General features: G+C 41.0%; 1 protein-coding gene across 9 annotated transcripts in view; it reads right to left on the bottom strand.

Annotated features, from left to right (window-relative positions):
- GRM8 (glutamate metabotropic receptor 8) overlaps window positions 1-19,472 on the bottom strand; it is a 490,512-nt gene that overhangs the window by 77,867 nt on the left and 393,173 nt on the right. For all 9 annotated transcript variants that reach the window (XR_010590015.1, XM_065555615.1, XM_065555608.1 and 6 more), the window contains one exon: window positions 10,414-10,550. Coding sequence is in view for 8 of the 9 variants with exons in the window: in XM_065555615.1 (XP_065411687.1) it covers window positions 10,414-10,550 (137 nt within the window). In the remaining variant the exon portion in view is untranslated. The remainder of the gene's footprint in view (window positions 1-10,413; window positions 10,551-19,472) is intronic.

Below are 19,472 nucleotides of genomic sequence, written 5' to 3'. Positions count from 1 at the left end.
AAGGCCCTGATTGTGACATCTAGTTTGCCTTCTTGTATGACACAGGCCATAGAACTGCCCCAAAATAATTCCTAGAGCTTTTTAGTAATGGCCAGAATACACCCACAACACTTAATAAATTGTTCAAATGTTTAATTACTCTCATCATTAAAAATGTATGCCTTATTTCCAGTCTCAATTAATCCAGCTTGAACTTTGGGCTATTGGATCGTATTATACCTTTCTCTGCTAGGCTGAAGAGCCCATTATTAAATATTTGTTCCCCATGTAGGTACTTATTGACTGTAATCAAGGCATCTGTGAAGGAGTAGAGGAACGGCCGCCTGGCACAGCAGGGGTTAAAGAAAACCTGTGTGCTCAGCTAGCCCCACCCCGGTATACCTGCAGCTGATGCCAGGCCTGGAGGGGGGAGAAAAGATGGGAGCCTGGCTCAGTTGGGGACTGACTGGCGAGGATGCAGGAGGTCTCTGTTTGCCTGCCTGAAGAGACGGAGCAGTGGAGGCAAGTGGACGAATCAGTGGACACAGCCACTGGAGGCAAGTAAGCCTTCCTCTGCCAAGGGGAGCCTGCAGCTAAGGCCCATCTGCAGGATAATTGAATTAGCGGGGCCATGCCCCAGGTTAAAAAGACTAATTGGATGTAGCCCAGGGAAACAGGTCTTGAACACTCTCCCGGCCAAGAGGCAGACCCATCTCCCCTGTTAAGGGGTTGAACTACACAGGTCCCTGGGGAGGTTCTGGGTCCCCCTCCAGCCCCTCTGACCAATGGTATAGCCACTAGGCCACTCGGTCACTGAATGCCCCTATCACATCATCCCTTAAACCTCTCTTGGTAAAGTTAAATAGATTGAACCCTTTTAGTTTATCACTATAAGGCATGTTTTCCAATCCTTTAATCATTCACATGGCTCTTCTCTGAACCCCTTCCAGTTTATCAACATCCTTCTTAAATTGTGGGCACAAAAACTGGACACGGTATTTCAGCAGCTGTCACACTAGAGCCAAATACAGCAGTAAAATAATCTCTCTCCTCCTACTCAAGATTCCCCTATTTATGCATTCCAGGATCACATTAGTTCTTTTGGCCACTGTGTTACATTGGGAGCTCATAGTCAGCTGATTATCCACCATGACCCTCAAATCTTTTTCAGAGTCACTGCTTCCCAAGATAGAGTTGCCCATCCTGTAAGTATGTTCTTTATTCCTAGATATATACATTTAATGATAAAATGTATGCATTTACAATTAGCTAAATTAACGTGCATGTTTGCTTGCACCCAGTTTACCAAGTGATCCAGATTGCTCTGAATAAGTGACCTGTCCTCTTCATTACTTATCACTCCCCCAGTTTTTGTGTCATCTGCAAACTTTATCGATGCTGATTTTATGTTTTCTTCCAGGTCATAGAAAAAATGGTAAATGGTATAGACCCAAGAACCAGTCCCTGAGGGATTGATGATGATTCCTCAATCACAGTTACATTTTGAGACCTATCAATTAGACAGTTTTTAATCTATTTAATGTATTCCATGTTAATTTTATATTGTTCCAGTTAGTTATGGAAATATTGTGCGGTACCAGCCCAATGCCTTACAAATGTCTAAGTATATTATGACAACACTATTACCTTTATCAACCAAATTTGTAATCTCATAAAAAAAATACCAAGTTAGTTTGAGTGGATCTATTTTCCATAAACCCAGGTTGATTTGTATTAATTATATTATCATTCTTTAGCTCTTATTAATCAAGTCCGGTACCAGCTGCTCCATTATTCTTGCCTGGGATTGGCTGATAATTGTTTTCAACTTTATGAAACTGGCGCTGTTAAAGCACCAAGTATGTATAGAACTGGTCTGGACTTTATTCTGCTTGCACATTATAAATTGATCCATGATCACTTGCATATGAGCCACTATTAATTTTTAATCATGTGATCAGTTCATGTTTATCTGTTAGGACCAGATCAAATATAGAATTCCCCATGTTGATTTCAGCACGGCAGAACTAAGTGTCATCCATGTATAGCTGGAACTGCAGCTCAAATTGCCCCATAGTTCTATACCATCCCCTATTTCCTACACCCCAGTGACCTCAGAACACTTCTGCTTTCCTAAATTCAGCTAAAGTTTCAATGAAATTTGGTATTCTGTCTTCACTTCCTACTCTAAACTGTAATGGTGTATAAACTGTTAATTAGTAACTATTTTTCCCAATGTTGGGTGGTTTCCAGAAATGCACAAAGGGATTATTTTGCATATCAGTTAATAAAATTTGCTTTGAGATTGATCTGGATGAAAAACACTATATAAATATACAAACATTAACAATATATTGTGCTATAAATTAGCTAATACTACTGTGAGGGACATAAAAAGCCAGGGTATGATAAAGTAAACAGAAAAAAATATGAATTAGTAAATGAGCTGCCACATGATGGTGGTTCTCTTTTACAAGACTTTATCCCCCGAAAATTCCATTCCAGAATGTTTTCTTCAACGTAATGATTTTTCATTTAGTAGTAGAGTTCAGTTATTTAAAGCAAATGCACAACAAATAAAGGTAATTTAATCAACTACCCTGGCTGTTAACAGTAAACATTATACCTCCAGATTTAAAGTACAGTTTAATTTTCAGCGACAAAAGCAACTAATCAACCCTGGTGGCCTTAGCCTACTTTTTGCCCCATGTTCCACACTACTTCCCAATTTACTGCATACATACTGTTGGCAACACATTCACTGAACTACTTGTTATACCTGAAAAGATGTTTCTGTGTGTCAAATATAATAACACTGACAAGTTCCATAGAGCAACTTCCGACAGTTGATGGCTCTTAGATGCTCTATCATTGCACAGTGGCCTTGAGTGTGAAAGAGGAAATACTTATTTTAAAACTGAGCAGAATGATTTAATTTATCATATGTCATAGGGGCTCTTTATATTTCTTGAAATGATCAGAAGTACACAAAAATAATCTGCAATCCCTCATGCTATGGCTATTAAAGCATAGTTCTTTCACAGCATAATCATTCCTGTATGTAAGGATCACAAACATGACAGAATACTTACTGCTGAAGCAAGAGGCTTGTGACAAATTCATAGTCAAGTTTTTCATCACACTTCCCAGTGTTGTACTGTGTAAGCAACCCCATACTTCACTGGAGAAACCTGACTTTCACTGACCCAGACAAGGTGAGAAAAATCTCTATTTGTCTTAGCTCTTGAGCAGAGGCAGTTTTATTGGCATCTGGCATCTTTCTAATGATGAACAAATGGTTATCCAAGTTCAGCATTTTCTCTGCATGTCGCTTTGTTTCCCCTGTACATAGCATTTCATGGAAGCCCGGACTTCAATTTCATTGGGGGGGAAAATACTATTAATTCTGCCATACAGTAAGCTTTAAAGTAGAAGATATGGTGTTCTTTTTATGTATCTTTCTATTCTTTGAACCCTGAATCAAAGGTCTGTTCAGGTGTTCAATAATGTACCATATGCTTCCTAATCTAATAGAAGTACTTCTCCACACCAACTGATGTCTTTTCTACATTTGTATTCATTTTGCTTTTTTCTTCAAAGGTAAAATGTTTAAGAACATTGGGATGTGCAATCTCCCAATGCTACAAATGTTCCATTTCTCCCCTTTTTCCTAATTAGAAACTCACAGAAGTGCTGTTTTTAAAAATAATATCTTTTTGTCCCAACCTGCCTATTTCACAGACTGGCCCACAGACTGCATTCATTGTCTGCTGTTATCGATTGGGCTGTTAAGTCTGGCATCTGCACTTCCTGCAAAGAGGCTCCCTGATGTATTCAGACTCTATTAGTGAAGGAGAACATGAGTCATACTCATCTGTCAATTCTATTGAACACTCAGGTCTATTTTAGTGGAGCCTAGCAACTCTCCCCAACATTATCTAATGGTCTTTTCCTGCCTGGCTTTGAGCTACCATATACTACAGAGAAAGTCAATGGAACTTTTTCAGGAATAGTAGAGAAAATCCACTTCTTTGTCCATTCATTCAGTATTATTCGTAAGATAACCTGATCAATGTCATGATCATTTGCATTGTTGGAAAGCAAGGCTGAACTGTACTGCTATGAGATTATTTGCATGCAACAGTGCATCCATCAACCACCCTGGTCACCATATAGTAAAATATATTAGGATGATGTAAATATATTAGGATCAACTTTTTTTATCTTCTATTCGGTGCTCCTACTGGGAGTTCTTGTTTTGTTCTTTTAAAATTTTCCACTGTTATTCTTTGAGTTTGGATTCAACAGTTTTTTATAAAATCAAATTTATATTAGCTATCAGAAGAAAATAGATTCTTTGGGTCCTATAATGAAATTTAATGGCCTAGGGCAAGCCCTGAATCTCTTTTACTACAGGTAGAGAGAAAACATCATGAGCTTCTTATATCATTTGCTTTTCTGCTGTTAGGTAGACAGGAAGTCAGTATAGTTTTAATTCCGACTCATAAAAATTGAGGGATCTCAATTCTGATCCTCTCCTACAGGGTTAGGCTTATCATTTGTGAGGCCTCTAGCCACTGGACAGAGACTGAGCACTGACACACCTCTTCTTGTGACACTGCTGCCAGAAGGTAAGTTCCGCCTGCTCTGTAGGGTTTCCAGTCTTCACCAGTTCACCAAAGCTTGTGCTTAAGGCCAGAACTGTCTTATGATTATGACCATCTCTGCTAGATCTTCATATCCACAAAGGTTTAATTGAACCCTTTCTTAGCTGAAAAGCACTGCAAATGAAGATGCCACCACAGAATAAAAGCCATAAACAAGTCACTTAACATTCTTGTATACAGTTTCTATTAATCCAAGTGACCAGGCTTCTTCTTACTGTTAAAACAATCTTGTAAATCTGTGATGCTTTTTTTTCCTTCCGCAACTTCTATTCAGTGTAGGAGGAAAGAAATCTAATGTTAAGTACAGTGTTTTATAAATCTCCCGGTGTTTCACTGAAAAGTTTTATTGTGTTTAGATGTCTTCTTGTCTTGCTTCTCGAAGATGGTGATAATTCCAGCCAAGCCCCAGATATTAGCTGTCCTAAATTCTGGGTCAAACCAAAGCCCCAGAGCTCAACATGACCAACTTGGGAGAAGTTCAGATTTGGATCTGATCTTCCTGGCTCAGGAGTTTGTCTAGTTACTGCAGTTGAGAGAAGCTGTCAGTAAGCATTTCTAGCTAGCACTCATATTACAACATGTACTGCTAAGTGACCCAAGTTCTAAAAGGGGATTCATTATTAATCACAAAAGGAAGTACATTTGCCAATTCATAAATACCAAGGACTGGTAGCTTGTTTTTAACAGCTTTCCTCCTGTGGAGATTACATGGCTGAGGGCTCAAATTTGCTAAACCCACACATTTGTTGGGAAGTACTACATGTGACCTGGTATGCAGAGTACTGTAGCTAAATGAATAAAACATGATATTTTGGTGGAAATAAAACTTCCGTCCCTTATGTGTTTCTTGTTTGTTATGAATAGGAGAACCTTTTTGAGGCAAGTATTATTTCTTTCAATGTTTGCTCTGAAATACCTTGCCTGCTACTAGTAATAAAGAAATGGAAATCACAAGCAGGCACTTAACTTATTGTCAAGGATCAAACTTTATAATAGCCCTAAATTTCTATCATCATAATATAAAAATCAAACGCTTTGCGCTTGATTATTGTTTACACTGAGGCCCCTTTACAGCAGTCTGGGAGTGTAAAGGGATTTTAAAGTGGGTGTAAATGTACACTGCCAGAGTGGTAAAACATGGCCTTATTGTGAATCAGGCTCTTTGGGTTTGTGATATTCATTTGACAGCTTTAAGCATCTGCATTCAGATTGGTCTGGTAAAGGTCAAGTGTCTGATGTCTCTAAGCCAAACAAAATTCTGTTCTTGTGTTCAAGTGTATATATAGGAGCTAACTACGCTTTTTTTTTATTTTGACTTCTATATTGTGTTTGCCAGCTGCTTTGCTTCCATATTAGCATTGTCAGGTTAAAGTGTTTATTCCAAGTCTGCTGACAAACAAACCTTTAGGGATTCAGATACAGAGTCTTTATCTAACTACTCTATCTAAATACTAGTGTTAGTATTTTCTGCCCAAAGGAAAAGCCAATATCACACCAAGAGAGGGACAAGTTGACCACAAGACCCTGAGGAACCAGTGAAAACTTCCGAAGAACCAAAGTCCCCAGCACACAAATCCTGAAGGTCCAGCTTAGAGTCAGGACCAGACGAGAGGGTAGTCTGATGCACTATAGCCCGTGTAACAGAGGGGACTAGCAGCCAAAATCTGATAGAAAAAATATCCTGGACAATCCTGAAAAAATCTCTAGTTTAATACGCCGCAACAGAGAATGTACTAATCCTTAGCTAAACTTAATAGTGGCCATTGATTGTTCACAGAGAAAGCCCTTAGAATACACACAACACTTTTATGAAGTTTCACTATCCTGATCAAAAAAATATAGTTCACTGAAGTATGGTATTTACTGAATAAAGTAGATTTATGAGAAAAGTGTATTAGCTTACAAAGCAGTTTGAAATGAAAATGTCGGCAGAAGCTGGAACAGACCATATGAACAGAAGTGTAGCATCATGCATCAAATGTTAGAGTGGCACAGCAGGGACCTGAATTCTAGTTTCTGGCCTGCTGGGTTCCCTTGGGCAGTATCCCCTCTGTAAAATGGGGATGCTGATACTGTACTGAGCTCCTTTGTAAAGCACTTTGAAATCTACTGATGAAAAGAGTTAGGTGTTAGATATTATAGATGATATTTGGTTAATGTTCATTAAAAATCGCAGACGTTTAACAACTGGGTATGTAATGTATCTTTATTAAAAGGAAGGTATCCACTCTAGAGGGTGAGAAAGATATTGAAATAAAAAGGCATGTCCTTCATAGGTCAATAATGTAAAAAGTTGGTCTGTTATCTTACACCAGTATATTGTCTTTGATACACCCACTGCCATCAATGGAAATTCCACTGGGGATCAAAGACCATAATATGGTTTGCAGTGTGATAATTAATAGTGCTGGTAATTATCAGTAAAGGTTACCTGGTACCCAATAAATGTTATCTAGTGAAAGAAATATATTATTTTGTTACAATAGGTAATCAGTAGATAAAATAACACCCACACATGAACTAAGCCTGGTGAATACGGAAATAGAACCTAAACAAAATCTATCATCATCATCATTTATTTCTATTGTGTGAGTGAGTAAGGACCTAAACAGGGATTAGGACCCATTGCACTAGGCACTTTGCAAACACAATTACACAGAAGCAGTCCCTGCCCCAGAGAGTTTATAATCTAAAATTTAGACAATATGTGGCAGGTGAATAAGAAATCAAATAGGAGAGGAAGTAGGAGAGAAAGAGATGGGAGGACAAGATTGTAGCAGACACAGGTGTATAACTCAGTTGTAACAGTGTTTTCAGTAGTCCCTGGTACTTGCCAACCTAGCCTTATATTTCACATACCATCATAATTACCATATGACATACAGGCACTATATAGAAAAGAACAAACAACCAGCAACAACAGGACTGAAAAGCTAAAGACTGAAGAGCAGCTTTAGCCATCTTTTGAAGAAAACATGAATGCAGTTACAACTGAATCAAACAGAACAAAGCGCAAATAATTATGAAAAGTATAAATATTTAAATATAAATATTTCTCTTCACCAACAAGCTATTTCACATCCTACCAAAACAGTAGCATTTCATGGAATATGGAATCAATCCCAAAACTGTTATGAACACAAATTTAGTTTCAAGTTCTTGTTCTCATGTTTTCAGGAACTGTCTAGTACATTTCTCCTTATGCTGTTGAGCACTTCTCTTTCACCTCTCCTATTTCTCTTAGGGTACATCTACACTTACCTCCGGGTCCAGCGGCAGGCAATCGATGTTCTGGGATCGATTTATCGGTCTGGTTTAGACGCGATAAATCGATCCCAGATCGATCCCGGAAGTGCTCACCGTCGACGCCGGTACTCCAGCTCGGCAAGAGGAGTACGCGGCATCGACGGGGGAGCCTCCCTGCCGCGTCTGAACCAGCGGTAAGTTCGGACTAAGGTACTTCGAATTCAGCTACGTTATTAACGTAGCTGAATTTGCGTACCTTAGTCCGAAGTGGGGGGTTAGTGGGGACCAGGCCAAACACTACTCAGCAGACTGATACAAAGAGGCACTCTCCCTTTCATAGAAGACTACCAGAAGGAGATAACATAGGCACATAACCTGTTATCAAAGGCTGCATATTTGTAGGCTTCCATTTGGGCCCCAAAAATGAACTGATGGCATCTGGCCAAGCAGCATTAGAAACTAAATTGTAGATATGGTAAGGTGATTTATCAGAGCAGGGGCTGAAAAGGGGAAGCTATTATATGCATCACTGTTGGTACCACTCTGATAATTATTGCAAAGTAGTCTCAAAGGAACAATAATTTGTAAATACGTATAGCTTTGTTTTTGTTATTATTTATTATGTGTCTGTTATACTGAAAACCAGAGCTCTGTGAAACCAGCTCTTTGAGGTTTGCATGATATAAGGAAACACCAATGGGTGGATCCAGTCATCAAGCTTCACACTTCCTGAAGTGCATTTTGTGTTTCAGGTTTGCAGAGACCCAGTGCTTAATTTGTAATGGAAGAGTTGCTGGAGCTCAAGCAATTTTTTTACATTCATAACTGATGCAGCAAACCCAGAGGTGTTGGGGCTATGAACGGTCAAGCCTAGAGGTGCCGGGGCTCAGCCCTGACAAGCCCTGGCACAAATTAAGCAGTGCATAGACCCTAAACCAACCTCACACCAAACCCTCTAAGTTTTGCATGGTTTACACTGAAACTGGTGAATTACAGCACCCTCCTCCTATGACCATAATTCCCCCTACTCCTTACATTGTGCTATTTTCTGAAGGAAAGGTGGTGCTCCATGGCCAGCAGCCTCTCCCCTTTAGGTGGTGGCTATCTGCAGTTTTGGAATGTGCATAGCTGGCCCTACCCCTTGTTGTAGGGATTCCCCATTTCATATGGTGTTTTCTGATGAAAATATACTCCAGAGTGAGGTAAAGTGTCTTCAGTGTGACAGCAGTGGATCTGGGGAACAGTGGATCCAATGGTGAATGAACGGACAGGACTGGCTGCCAATTCACCTGCATTTTGTGGATTAGATTCCCACTCAAACCCCCCCCCCCCAAAAAACAAAAAACGTGGTAGATGGGGACAGGGCCGGCTCCAGCTTTTTTGCTGCCCCAAGTGGCGAAGCAAAAAAAAAAAGATAAAACAGCAATTGGCAGCACTTCGGCGGCAGCTCTACTGCGCCGCTTCATTCTTGAGTCCCAGAGGGACTGAGGCAGCCACCGCCGAATTGCCACTGAAAACCCGGACGTGCCGCCCCTTTCCATTGGCTGCCCCAGTCACCTGCTTCCTTTGCTGGTGCCTGGAGCCGGCCCTGGATGGGGAACAGGTCAGCCAACCAGCTATTTTCTGAAGATCTGATGGAGTGTGGAAAAGTGTGGTGGCCTTTTGCTCACCAGCAGAGACCACCAGGTAGAGATGGGCTTGGAACTGCCTGGATTAAGCAGGGTGCATGAAGGATATGAAGGGATTTGGTATCTATTGGGAGGGTGGATATAATTAGAACAGCATTCTCAGTCAGCTCAAGTCTTCTTTGATGTTTCCTAAAGCCTGAACAGTGGTTTGGATTCATACTAAAACCCAGGATCTGGTAAAATTGCTCGCTTTCAGGTTTTGATGTGAAATGTTCCCACAGCCCAAATGAACACTATGTACAACAGCTACTACAGTAGAAACATATATTTTCATTTTATGGCACCTTAATGCATGAATCTGGGCTATTTATTGTTCTTGTTGTTGTTGTTGAAGTGTAATCCAAATTAACAATATAAACATATAGCCATAACTTCATTCCAGCCTCTCCCTTTTTTATGTTCAGAAATTAACATTTTTTCAGTCTGGCAGAATAGTAGCCCTGTACTTCACTTTCATGTGGGAGATCTGAAGTCAGGAGTGATTGTTGGACAAATCTGCCCTTTGACTTCAAGGAATTTGCACCCATTTACATCAAGGACATGAGTGGTGTACATCCAATCATTTTGTGAAATAGCCTACTTATGAAAAAGAAACGTCCATTACCCCTAACTGGCTATAGAGAAGATTCTAAAATACAGTTTAAAGGAACAGAGGAACACAGGGGGAAATCTGTGATAAAATACAAGATATTGTTTTAGCTCCCTTGCTTAAGAGAAAAATGGGAATTTTCTTGTTGCTGCCAATTATAAAAAATAATATATGTTTTTTAAACAAAAGCTCAAATGCTCTAACTTCTCATTAATGACAACTATGTAATCAACCTGCTACTTACAGTTAGATGAAGTTGATTTGTCCAGTGACCAATTACTTTGTATTCTGCACTTTTGTTGGTCATTTGATACTGAAATATATCATAGCGCCCAGGCGCATCTCCATTTTCATTGAAAATAACAGGCGTTCCAGCACTCCCTACAAAAATGTTGAACAACAATTGAAATAAAGTTCCCCCAAAAACATTCTCATAAATCTATTTTAGCTTCTATTTTTTTCTTTAACATGTTCTGGAAAAAATGAGACAATATGATATGATCACAGCAAGCAAGTTTTCATGCAATGTTGCCAGCATTATAATAAACCTAAAAAGCTTGTAAAGAAAAGGCCATTGTGCGATGTTATTACTTGCATCACAATATAAACTGTCCGTCAGTGCCAGCTAACCTATGTAAAATTAATCAAACAAAATTACAAAGATAATTGTTCAGTTAAATGTTTAACACTGATTAACATTAGATGACTATTATAAGAAGCAGGGATAAAATCCTGGGCCTGTTGAATTCAATGGCAAAACTCACACTGACTTCAATGGGGGTCAAAACTTCACCTCAGGACTAGAGTACAGTGTAAGAAAAGTGCAGGCAAGAGTCAGGCTGTGTCTGGTCAGCGGAGAGTTCCCCAGACATAGGGGAGTTCCCAGCTAAAGCGTGCATAGCCTGGTCTTGCACCACACACCCCAAGACCCAGCATATGGGGCATGCAAACAGCAGCAAAGGATTTTGCTGGAGTGCTACTGGACTCTTGCTGGTCTCCGCTAGTGAACAGTCACTTTGGGACAATTGCCAACTGGCATAGTTAAAGAACCTTAATTAAGTCAATAGAGCTAAACCAGCATAGAACGGGTGTAACTCAGTGATGAATTAAGCCCAGAGTTTCTCAGTGATTACAATTGTCAGGAGTGGTGTACTGAAGGTGTGGCGAATTCCAGCTCCCTCCACCCTGAAAATTAGAAAATGAGAGACAGGGCTGGCTCTGGCTTTTTTGCTGTCCCAAGCAAAAAAAAAAACCTGCGGCGCAGCCGGAGCGGCAAAGCAAGAAAAAAAAAAAAAAAACCTGCGGGGTGGCCAGAGCCAGGGTGCAGGGGGACTCCCTGCGCTGCAGACGTGCCCCGGCTAGCGGGGGGCAGGGGGAGGGAGCGGGGGAGAGAGAGAAGGGGAGCGGCCAGGGCTTCAGCGGGGTGATCACCATGCAGTCCTGACCGCTGTGCCACCTGCCGGGAGGGCTCCGTGCCACGCCGGTCGGCAGGGAGGGAAGGATGTGGGCTGCCCTGCTGGGCTTGCTACAGATCTGGCACCGGCTGGGGCAGATGGAGCGCACAGCCTGTTCCCAGCAGGGCGCTCCCCTCCTCCGCACCACCGCCCCCTACAGGGCGGCCAGATCGGCAAAAAAACAAACAAAAAAAGCAGTCGTGCCACTTTAGGATTGGGCGGAATGCCGCCCCATAGAATCTGCTGCCGCAAGCACGAGCTTGCTTGGCTGGTGCCTGGAGCCAGCCCTGATGAGAGAACGGTCAAAGTGTTGGGGGAAGAAAGCAATGTGAGATTACACTTGCAGAAGTGGGGAGCTACTTGCTATGGTATAATGTTAAAAGACTTTGGGGGCCTGTATCAAATCATGTCTTAGCTAGAATATCTTCAGCAAAGGATGAGGTTGGAGGTCCACATCTGGGAGTTGCCTTCTGGTGGACCTACCTGTATGAAATGACTTGGGTTTTGTGAACATTTTGCAATATTGCAAAGCTCATACCAAAAATCTCTAGACATTCTGTTCAAACTATAAACAATTGTTATAAGTTCAAAGTCATTTTGTGATCATTTGTCAGCAACCATTTAACATTGTATTTTAAAAGTAAGTAAGTGGGGGCTTTCCATGTTTTATCCACTTACAGTGTAGTTATGCTGCAATGTATTATTTTAACCTATGATTGACTCAGGTACTTATATGCAACATGTCACCATCATAACTATACCGAATGCTTCATAACAGAAGGTATATGGTAGAAATCTTAGGAATGTGAGAACTGGTTTGGATAAACTTAGAGCTTAGCTGGACCTTCACCTGTCTCACAAACGAAACTTTTTCTGAGGCTCAAATACATTTATGCTTCTTGTTGTCCATTTCTTACTCACCTTCAGAACCAAAAGTATCAAAATATTTCAAGAAAGTCCGTTCTTGCAGTACTTCTAGCCTGCCTGGAATCAGGAAGTACTGTAATCTCTATTCATAAGGTCTCCAGACTATTTTTAAAAAGCCCAAATGGGAAGTATGTGGAGAGGTAGTTCTAACCAGTCTCCCCCATACACCAATCAAAAGAGAGTGGGGTGACTATGCTGCAACCTCAAAGAAGTGCAGCAGATTCTCAGCGCAATCTCAATGCTTCCCACTGGGGGTGCAGTGGTGCACCATCCCTTCTCTTAGGACTGTAGTTCAATGCCATGATATAGCCCTAAAGAGTGATAAAGAAGGACAAGCAGATGGGCTGCATATCTGAACCAGTATCCTGAGCTTTGCACATCACTAACATAGTCCCTTTTAAGTGTGCATTTGTCAATTTTTAGCATCCTTTTAAAGGGAGTTTCTGTGAATGACAATGCATATTATAAGGATTCTGTGGCCTCCTAACGTCCTCATACCAACTCCCTCAGAGCTCTACAGGCACAGTGGGGCTAGAACTCAGAACCCCCTCCCCACACTTGAACAAAAGGAGTATCTTTCTTAACATGACACATCGCTGGGTAGTTCTGATTCCATCCAGTTGAAGGCAATGCATATCAGCCAGTTCAACACAATATAAAGGGAAAGATTACTGTTTATTAAGGCTAAAGTCATATTTCCTTATCATAATATGAAGTAATAATCTAGCACTGAAAAATCCCACCCACCCTGGGTAGCTACCAGCAGTTTTATAGCAAATGACTCTTTGTGGTAAACTAGCATATTAGCTAAACAGTATTAAAATAATGGCCTTCTGACCCCAATCATATGTGAACCCTTCAAAACTGAGGTCAGTTTAAACAGGGCCAACACTGTGATTCTGAAAAAAAAATACATAAATGAGGTGCATGTATGAGAGAGGGGAGCAAAAGGAAGATAATATTATAGAAGTGTTTGATTTTTTTAAACCTTTTGGCAAGAAGGATTCTTTGTGGTAAACAATTGTTTTACAAGAGCGGTAGTTCTCAAACTTTTGTACTGGTGACCCCTTTCACATAGCAAGCCTCTGAGTGCGACCCTCCTTATAAATTAAAAATACTTTTAAATATATTTAACACCATTATAAATGCTGGATGGAAAGCAGGACTTGGGGTGGAGGCTGACAGCTCGCGACCCCCCGTTTAGTAACCTCGCGACCCCCTGAGGGGTTCCGACACCCCGTTTGAGAACCCCTGCACAAGAGATTCCTTAGACATGAAAAATAAAGTCAGTGAAGGTGTAAAATATCACAAATCCACAAGCCCGATAAAGCTAGCTGAATATAATGTATGCCAATACATTCTGCAACACATTCTGTGTTAATACTACTGAATCTGAGAGGAATGAGCAATGGTCAGCCTTTTAGAAATGTAATTGGCTTTTTAAGAAAGGAAAAATGCTAATTTCTATCAACAGTCCTGGGATTCCTCATATAGGGACGTTTAATGCTTCAAGGGCTTGGTGTAAATGCTAAAAAAAAATGGTTGCGATGATAGGCTGAATCAGGGCCACGTACCAACAATTCCAAACTCTCCTGTAGCTGATTCAGTACAGTGATTTCCATAATATTTCATCAAATCTCAACACCTTGCTATTCTCATGATACCAGCATATCAAACTGTAGCTATTTTCTTAAAGTAAGTGTTAATACAGAAAAGCCTCATTATTGACACCCTGATTCTGGAAGCTGATCCATGTGGGTGGATCCTTTTTTGCCACTGGAAGTCCCACTGAAAATGAAGACTCATTGTGGAGGTCTGCCCAGGTAGATCAGCTTATAGGACTGAGTCCTTTTGATGCATTCAAATACAGACAATAGACTGGTCTACAGAGAAAATCTCACAACGTACTATAGCTTAAAAAATGTGTTAGAATTAAGCCATATTGGAAGAATGTGGCAGTTTATAGGATCATCAGTCATTATAATTAATAATCAGTTTTGAGTGCTAAGGATTTTTGTATAGCTTCTCTTTTTAATTAACTGTTAAAAACAACAAAGAAAATGTCTGATGTACATTAATTAAAATGTGATTGGGGAAGTAGCAAAGGAAAAGTTTGTATTTGAACTGACAAGACTTAGAAATCCCAAAAGAGAAGGAAGTATCTTTAACATCTAAAAGGAACTATTTGTCACTGATATGCCTTTCAACAAGACAGATGAAAATAGAAGGTTTAAATGAAATCAACTCAGAGAAAAGAGGAGTTGTTAAAACATTTTATACTTGGTTAAGGGACAGAAAGAATTATCAACAATTAAGTAGAACTGAGGGAGTCTAATTTGCGAATGTTAGGCTGGCAGACAAAAGAGCAATCTGCACTGTATCCAGTTATGTAAGGTTCAGTGATAAATGCAGCTATTATCTATGCAATCTCCATACAGAAGATCATATTGAAACAATGAACAATATGTTCTCTAAAATAGCAAACAATTATTGTCCTACAGCTATTAAAATTTGCATCTTCAAACAAAGATCTTTGATAACACCACTCTAGAATTACTGATCATAATCTGAAGCCAGTGAAAGATTCTCCCTTATTATGGACCAAATTCTGGCTGCTTTTATATAAGTGCACCAAACTGAGTTAGAGCAGGATTGGGAGAGTGCAGGGGTATGTAATATGCTGATTTTGTGTGTGTTTGTGAGATGATATTGTTGCCAAGTGGCTCGCTCACAGAGAAGATATGGGGCCCAGGTACTACAGTTCATATTGTAGAAGCCTATTTTAGGAGGTGCTGGACAAATCTAGTTCTGATTCCACAGAGGTGAGTGTAATTTGCCTGGTGTCTGTTGCCTGCAGCATGTGGATTCATTATAAACCTGCTGCCCATTACATTTTTGTGCAAGAGACAGCCAGAATCCCACACCTTGTATTCCTGTGCAGAAAGGGGAAGTGTTAGTGGCATGAGGTGGTACCAGACGTCCAGAAGGGAGTAGACTAGACCTACGGCTTCACTGGGAAGAGCCCTCTGCACCGTATGTGCACACAGTGACTGATTCACACGTGCTTCCTTCTCCCAGCAAACCTTGAGGCATTCTGCCCGTTCTCTCCATAATGAGGAAGTGTATCAGAGAAGCCTATCCATCTTACAGCTGGACTGCACAGCAAGTTAAAGGAGAACTGTGAGAGTCACACATTAAGTACATTGCTGTATTCCTATGAAAATGGAAACATACAGAAGAATCCATTAAAAAGTCAACATTTTCCCACCCACATAACTTCTATTCTATTTATATAGAAAAACAGTGGCAATCTCAGCTACCATGTGACTGTTGGCAAATCACATGGATACAGTGAGATATGAGAAAATATTCAGTTTTTGTGCAGCAACCACAGAACTAGGATGCAACAGAGACACGATGTTGCATTTGTGTGAAAGAATCGGCTGGAGTCAAAATGTCCGTGGACAGATAATATTCTTTTTTTTAATGTAAACAAATACACAATGATTTTAAAAGTTTTTTTTTTAATATATCTTGCACCTTTAGCAGTTGCTGATGTATTTTTCATAGTCCTTCTCAGAACAGCTTATGTTCCTGATTTTCTGCTGAGGGAAAATGAGAGCTCTTTTGCCTTAAATGTATCCCAGGAACTGAGTGAGTAGAGAAATGCTAGGGAGCCTCTGTCACAAATATAACTGAACTTCATTTGCGGCAGTGTCACCAAAATAGTACATAAAGCTCAAGAGAACAGTAGAGTTGTCACCAACTCCCTCCCCTCAGAAATCACATATCCTCCCTAGCTCTCACTCCTCTACCATCCTCCCACACTCATTTTTCCTGAGCCGCCTTCCTCCTCCCAGGTCACATTACCAACCTTCACTTTTCCACTGTTTTCTTTCATGCAGCTCCACCCCACTTACCTAGAAAGATACACTTATTGTACCATGATTACTTCTTCACTGCTGGCCCTCCATTGCACATTCTATGTTGTCATTCCATTAGGCCATTCCTGTCATGTTCAGCAGCACAACAGGTGGATTCTCCCTAGAACACTTGGTACTAATCAGGAGACAAACATGATACCCTGATGACTTAATTTATAGCCAAGCCATTCTGGAGCAGTGGTGGCATTGCAAAATAAATAAATAAATGAAAATGTAAAAAGGAGGGGGCATAAGCCCTTGCAAAGGGCTCTATATGAGGTTAAATATGCAACTCATGATTTTATAAGGCTTGGTCTACACTACCCCCCTAATTCGAACTAAGGTACGGAACTTCAGCTACGTGAATAACGTAGCTGAAGTCGAAGTACCTTAGTTCGAACTTACCTTGGTCCACACTCGGCAGGCAGGCTCCCCCGTCGACTCCGCGGTACTCCTCTCGCCGAGCTGGAGTACCGCAGTCGACGGCGAGCACTTCCGGGTTTGACTTATTGCGTCCAGACTAGACGCGATAAGTCGAACCCAGAAGTTCGATTGCCAGCCGCAGAACTAGCGGGTAAGTGTAGCCAAGGCCTAAGACTTCTTCATCTTCCATTGGTATCTGGATTATTTCCTCTGAACTGAGCCCTTGTGGTGGGTTGTGCTGCATAGTGTGCTTGCAAGGTCACTTTCATTCTACACCCTATTTTTGACATGCACACACACCCTTGACTTTGCAAATAAAGGCTTATTGAGCTGAAAATTGGTAGAATGCTTCTTGGGCCAAGGTAGAATATTTCCTACCAATTTACAGAGATACTGAAAGTGGGGAGAGATATGGGAGTACATGAAGCACTCAGCGGGGAGGTGGGGGGCACAAGCAGGGAGCTGGATTATGCAGAGGGTCACAGCACAGTGCATGGGGCTCAACAAGGAATTGAAGCAGGCGGGAAAGTTGTAGATGAGATGGAATCCACAGAGCTATCTATAGCTACGTAGTATTGCCCAGAGATGAGATTCAGCCTCCTGAGTAGCATTTCCAGGCTCATGGACACCTGGAGGCTTGCAAGAGCATAGCTGCTCTCTGGTGAATCATGGTGGTTTTCTAGAGGGCGCAGCTACCTGTGGTTAAGAACAACACCTGTGTAAGGCGCAATTAGCACCACTGGAGTCTGGCGGACAGTTAAAGTAGCATTACTGGGAGGACCTAAATGTCCTCCTAACATGCCTCATTCCCACTACCTGAGTTTCTACCCAGTCTCCAGTGATACCCACTGCCTGTGAGTCCAGGCCTTCAACCTCCCTGCCAGACGATCCAGTCTGATGAACCAGCTCTTCAGCAAATTTCTACTTTTATCTGCCAGCCTATGGGACAGCTAATGGTAGCTGGGGTCTTGACAAACCTTCATCTATCAGGCTCCTCCTCTCCTCTGTGCCCTCTAACCAAAACAAAGGGCAGGAAGGCGTGAGTCAGAGGGGAGAAACTAATAACTAAAACTCTGTCAGGGCCATTAGGCTCTCCTAAGCCATGACCATGCCCTTTGAAGTATGTACACACTACTTTAATTTCATAGTTTTGAAATTATGACCACGCCCTTTGAAGTATGTACACACTACTTTAATTTCATAGTTTTGCTAGTACTTGTCATAACTATAAAGGGAAGGGTAACAGCTGTCCTGTGTACAGTACTATAAAATCCCTCCTGGCCAGAGACTCCAAAATCCTTTTCCCTGTAAAGGGTTAAGAAGCTCAGGTAACCTGGCTGGCATCTGACCCAAAGGACCAATAAGGGGACAAGATACTTTCAAATCTTGGGGGGCGGGGGGGAAGGTTTTTGTTTGTGCTCTTTGTTTGGGAGTTCGTTTGCTCTTGGGACTGAGAGGGACCAGACATCAATCCAGGTTCTCCCCATCTTTCTAAACAAGTCTCTCATATTTCAAACTTGTAAGTAAAAAGCCAGGCAAGGCGTCTTAATTTTACTTTGTTTTCTCAACTTGTAAATGTACCTTTTACTAGAGTGTTTATCTCTGTTTGCTGTACTTTGAATCTGAGACTAGAGGGGGGTCCTCTGAGCTCTTTAAGTTTGATTACCCTGTAAAGTTATTTTCCAAACTGATTTTACAGAGATGATTTTTACCTTTTTTCTTTAATTAAAAACCTTCTTTTTAAGAACCTGATTAATTTCTCCTTGTTTTAAGATCCCAGGGGGGTTGGAACTGTATTCACCAGGAGTTGGTGGGAGGAAGGAGGGGAATGGTTAATTTCTCCTTGTTTTAAGATCCAAGGGGTTTGGATCTGTATTCACCAGGGAATTGGTGAAAGGTTTCTCAAGGCTTCCCAGGGAAGGGAATTAGCTTTTGGGAATGGTGGCAGTGGACCAGATCTAAGCTGGTAGTTAAGCTTAGAAGTTTTCATGTAGGCCCCCACATTTGTACCCTAAAGTTCAGAGTGGGGAAGCAGCCTTGACAGTACTTACATACAAGGAAGCATGTATTTGATGGCATATTTACTCTGTCTGTCCTGTCACTCCTCTCGAAAATTACACTGTAAGGATTAAAAAAAATCACTAAGGAAATTTCAGCCCCCCAAAATTATGTTACAATGAAGTTGAGGTTATGGCCATCGTGCCCTTCCTCAATGCTTGTTTAAATCCTTGAAATGTTAGGACAAATCAGGAAATAGTTAACTTCCTTTGCACCAATCCTGTACAAAGTTTTAGAGATTTTTGTTTTTTGAAAATACATCAAATGTGAGAAAAACAGGAAATGAGGAGATGTTTGAGAAGAATAAAACTAAGACACTGATGTAGCCTTAATTCCTCCTCCTTAGGGGTGCTACTAGAAAATTTGAACATTGCATCAACTTAGCCCATTGTAACAAACATGTCATTTTTCTGTATGTCCACCACAACTCCAAATGAGGACTCCTGTACACATAGTGCAACAGGATCCTAGATAAGAACAATGTAGTACCGTTAATTTATGGATCAACTGCTTATGGT

This window comes from Chrysemys picta, chromosome 1, assembly GCF_011386835.1.
Source record: "Chrysemys picta bellii isolate R12L10 chromosome 1, ASM1138683v2, whole genome shotgun sequence".
NCBI classification, from domain to species: Eukaryota; Metazoa; Chordata; order Testudines; family Emydidae; genus Chrysemys; species Chrysemys picta.
This window is presented reverse-complemented; position numbering and strand designations above follow the sequence as displayed.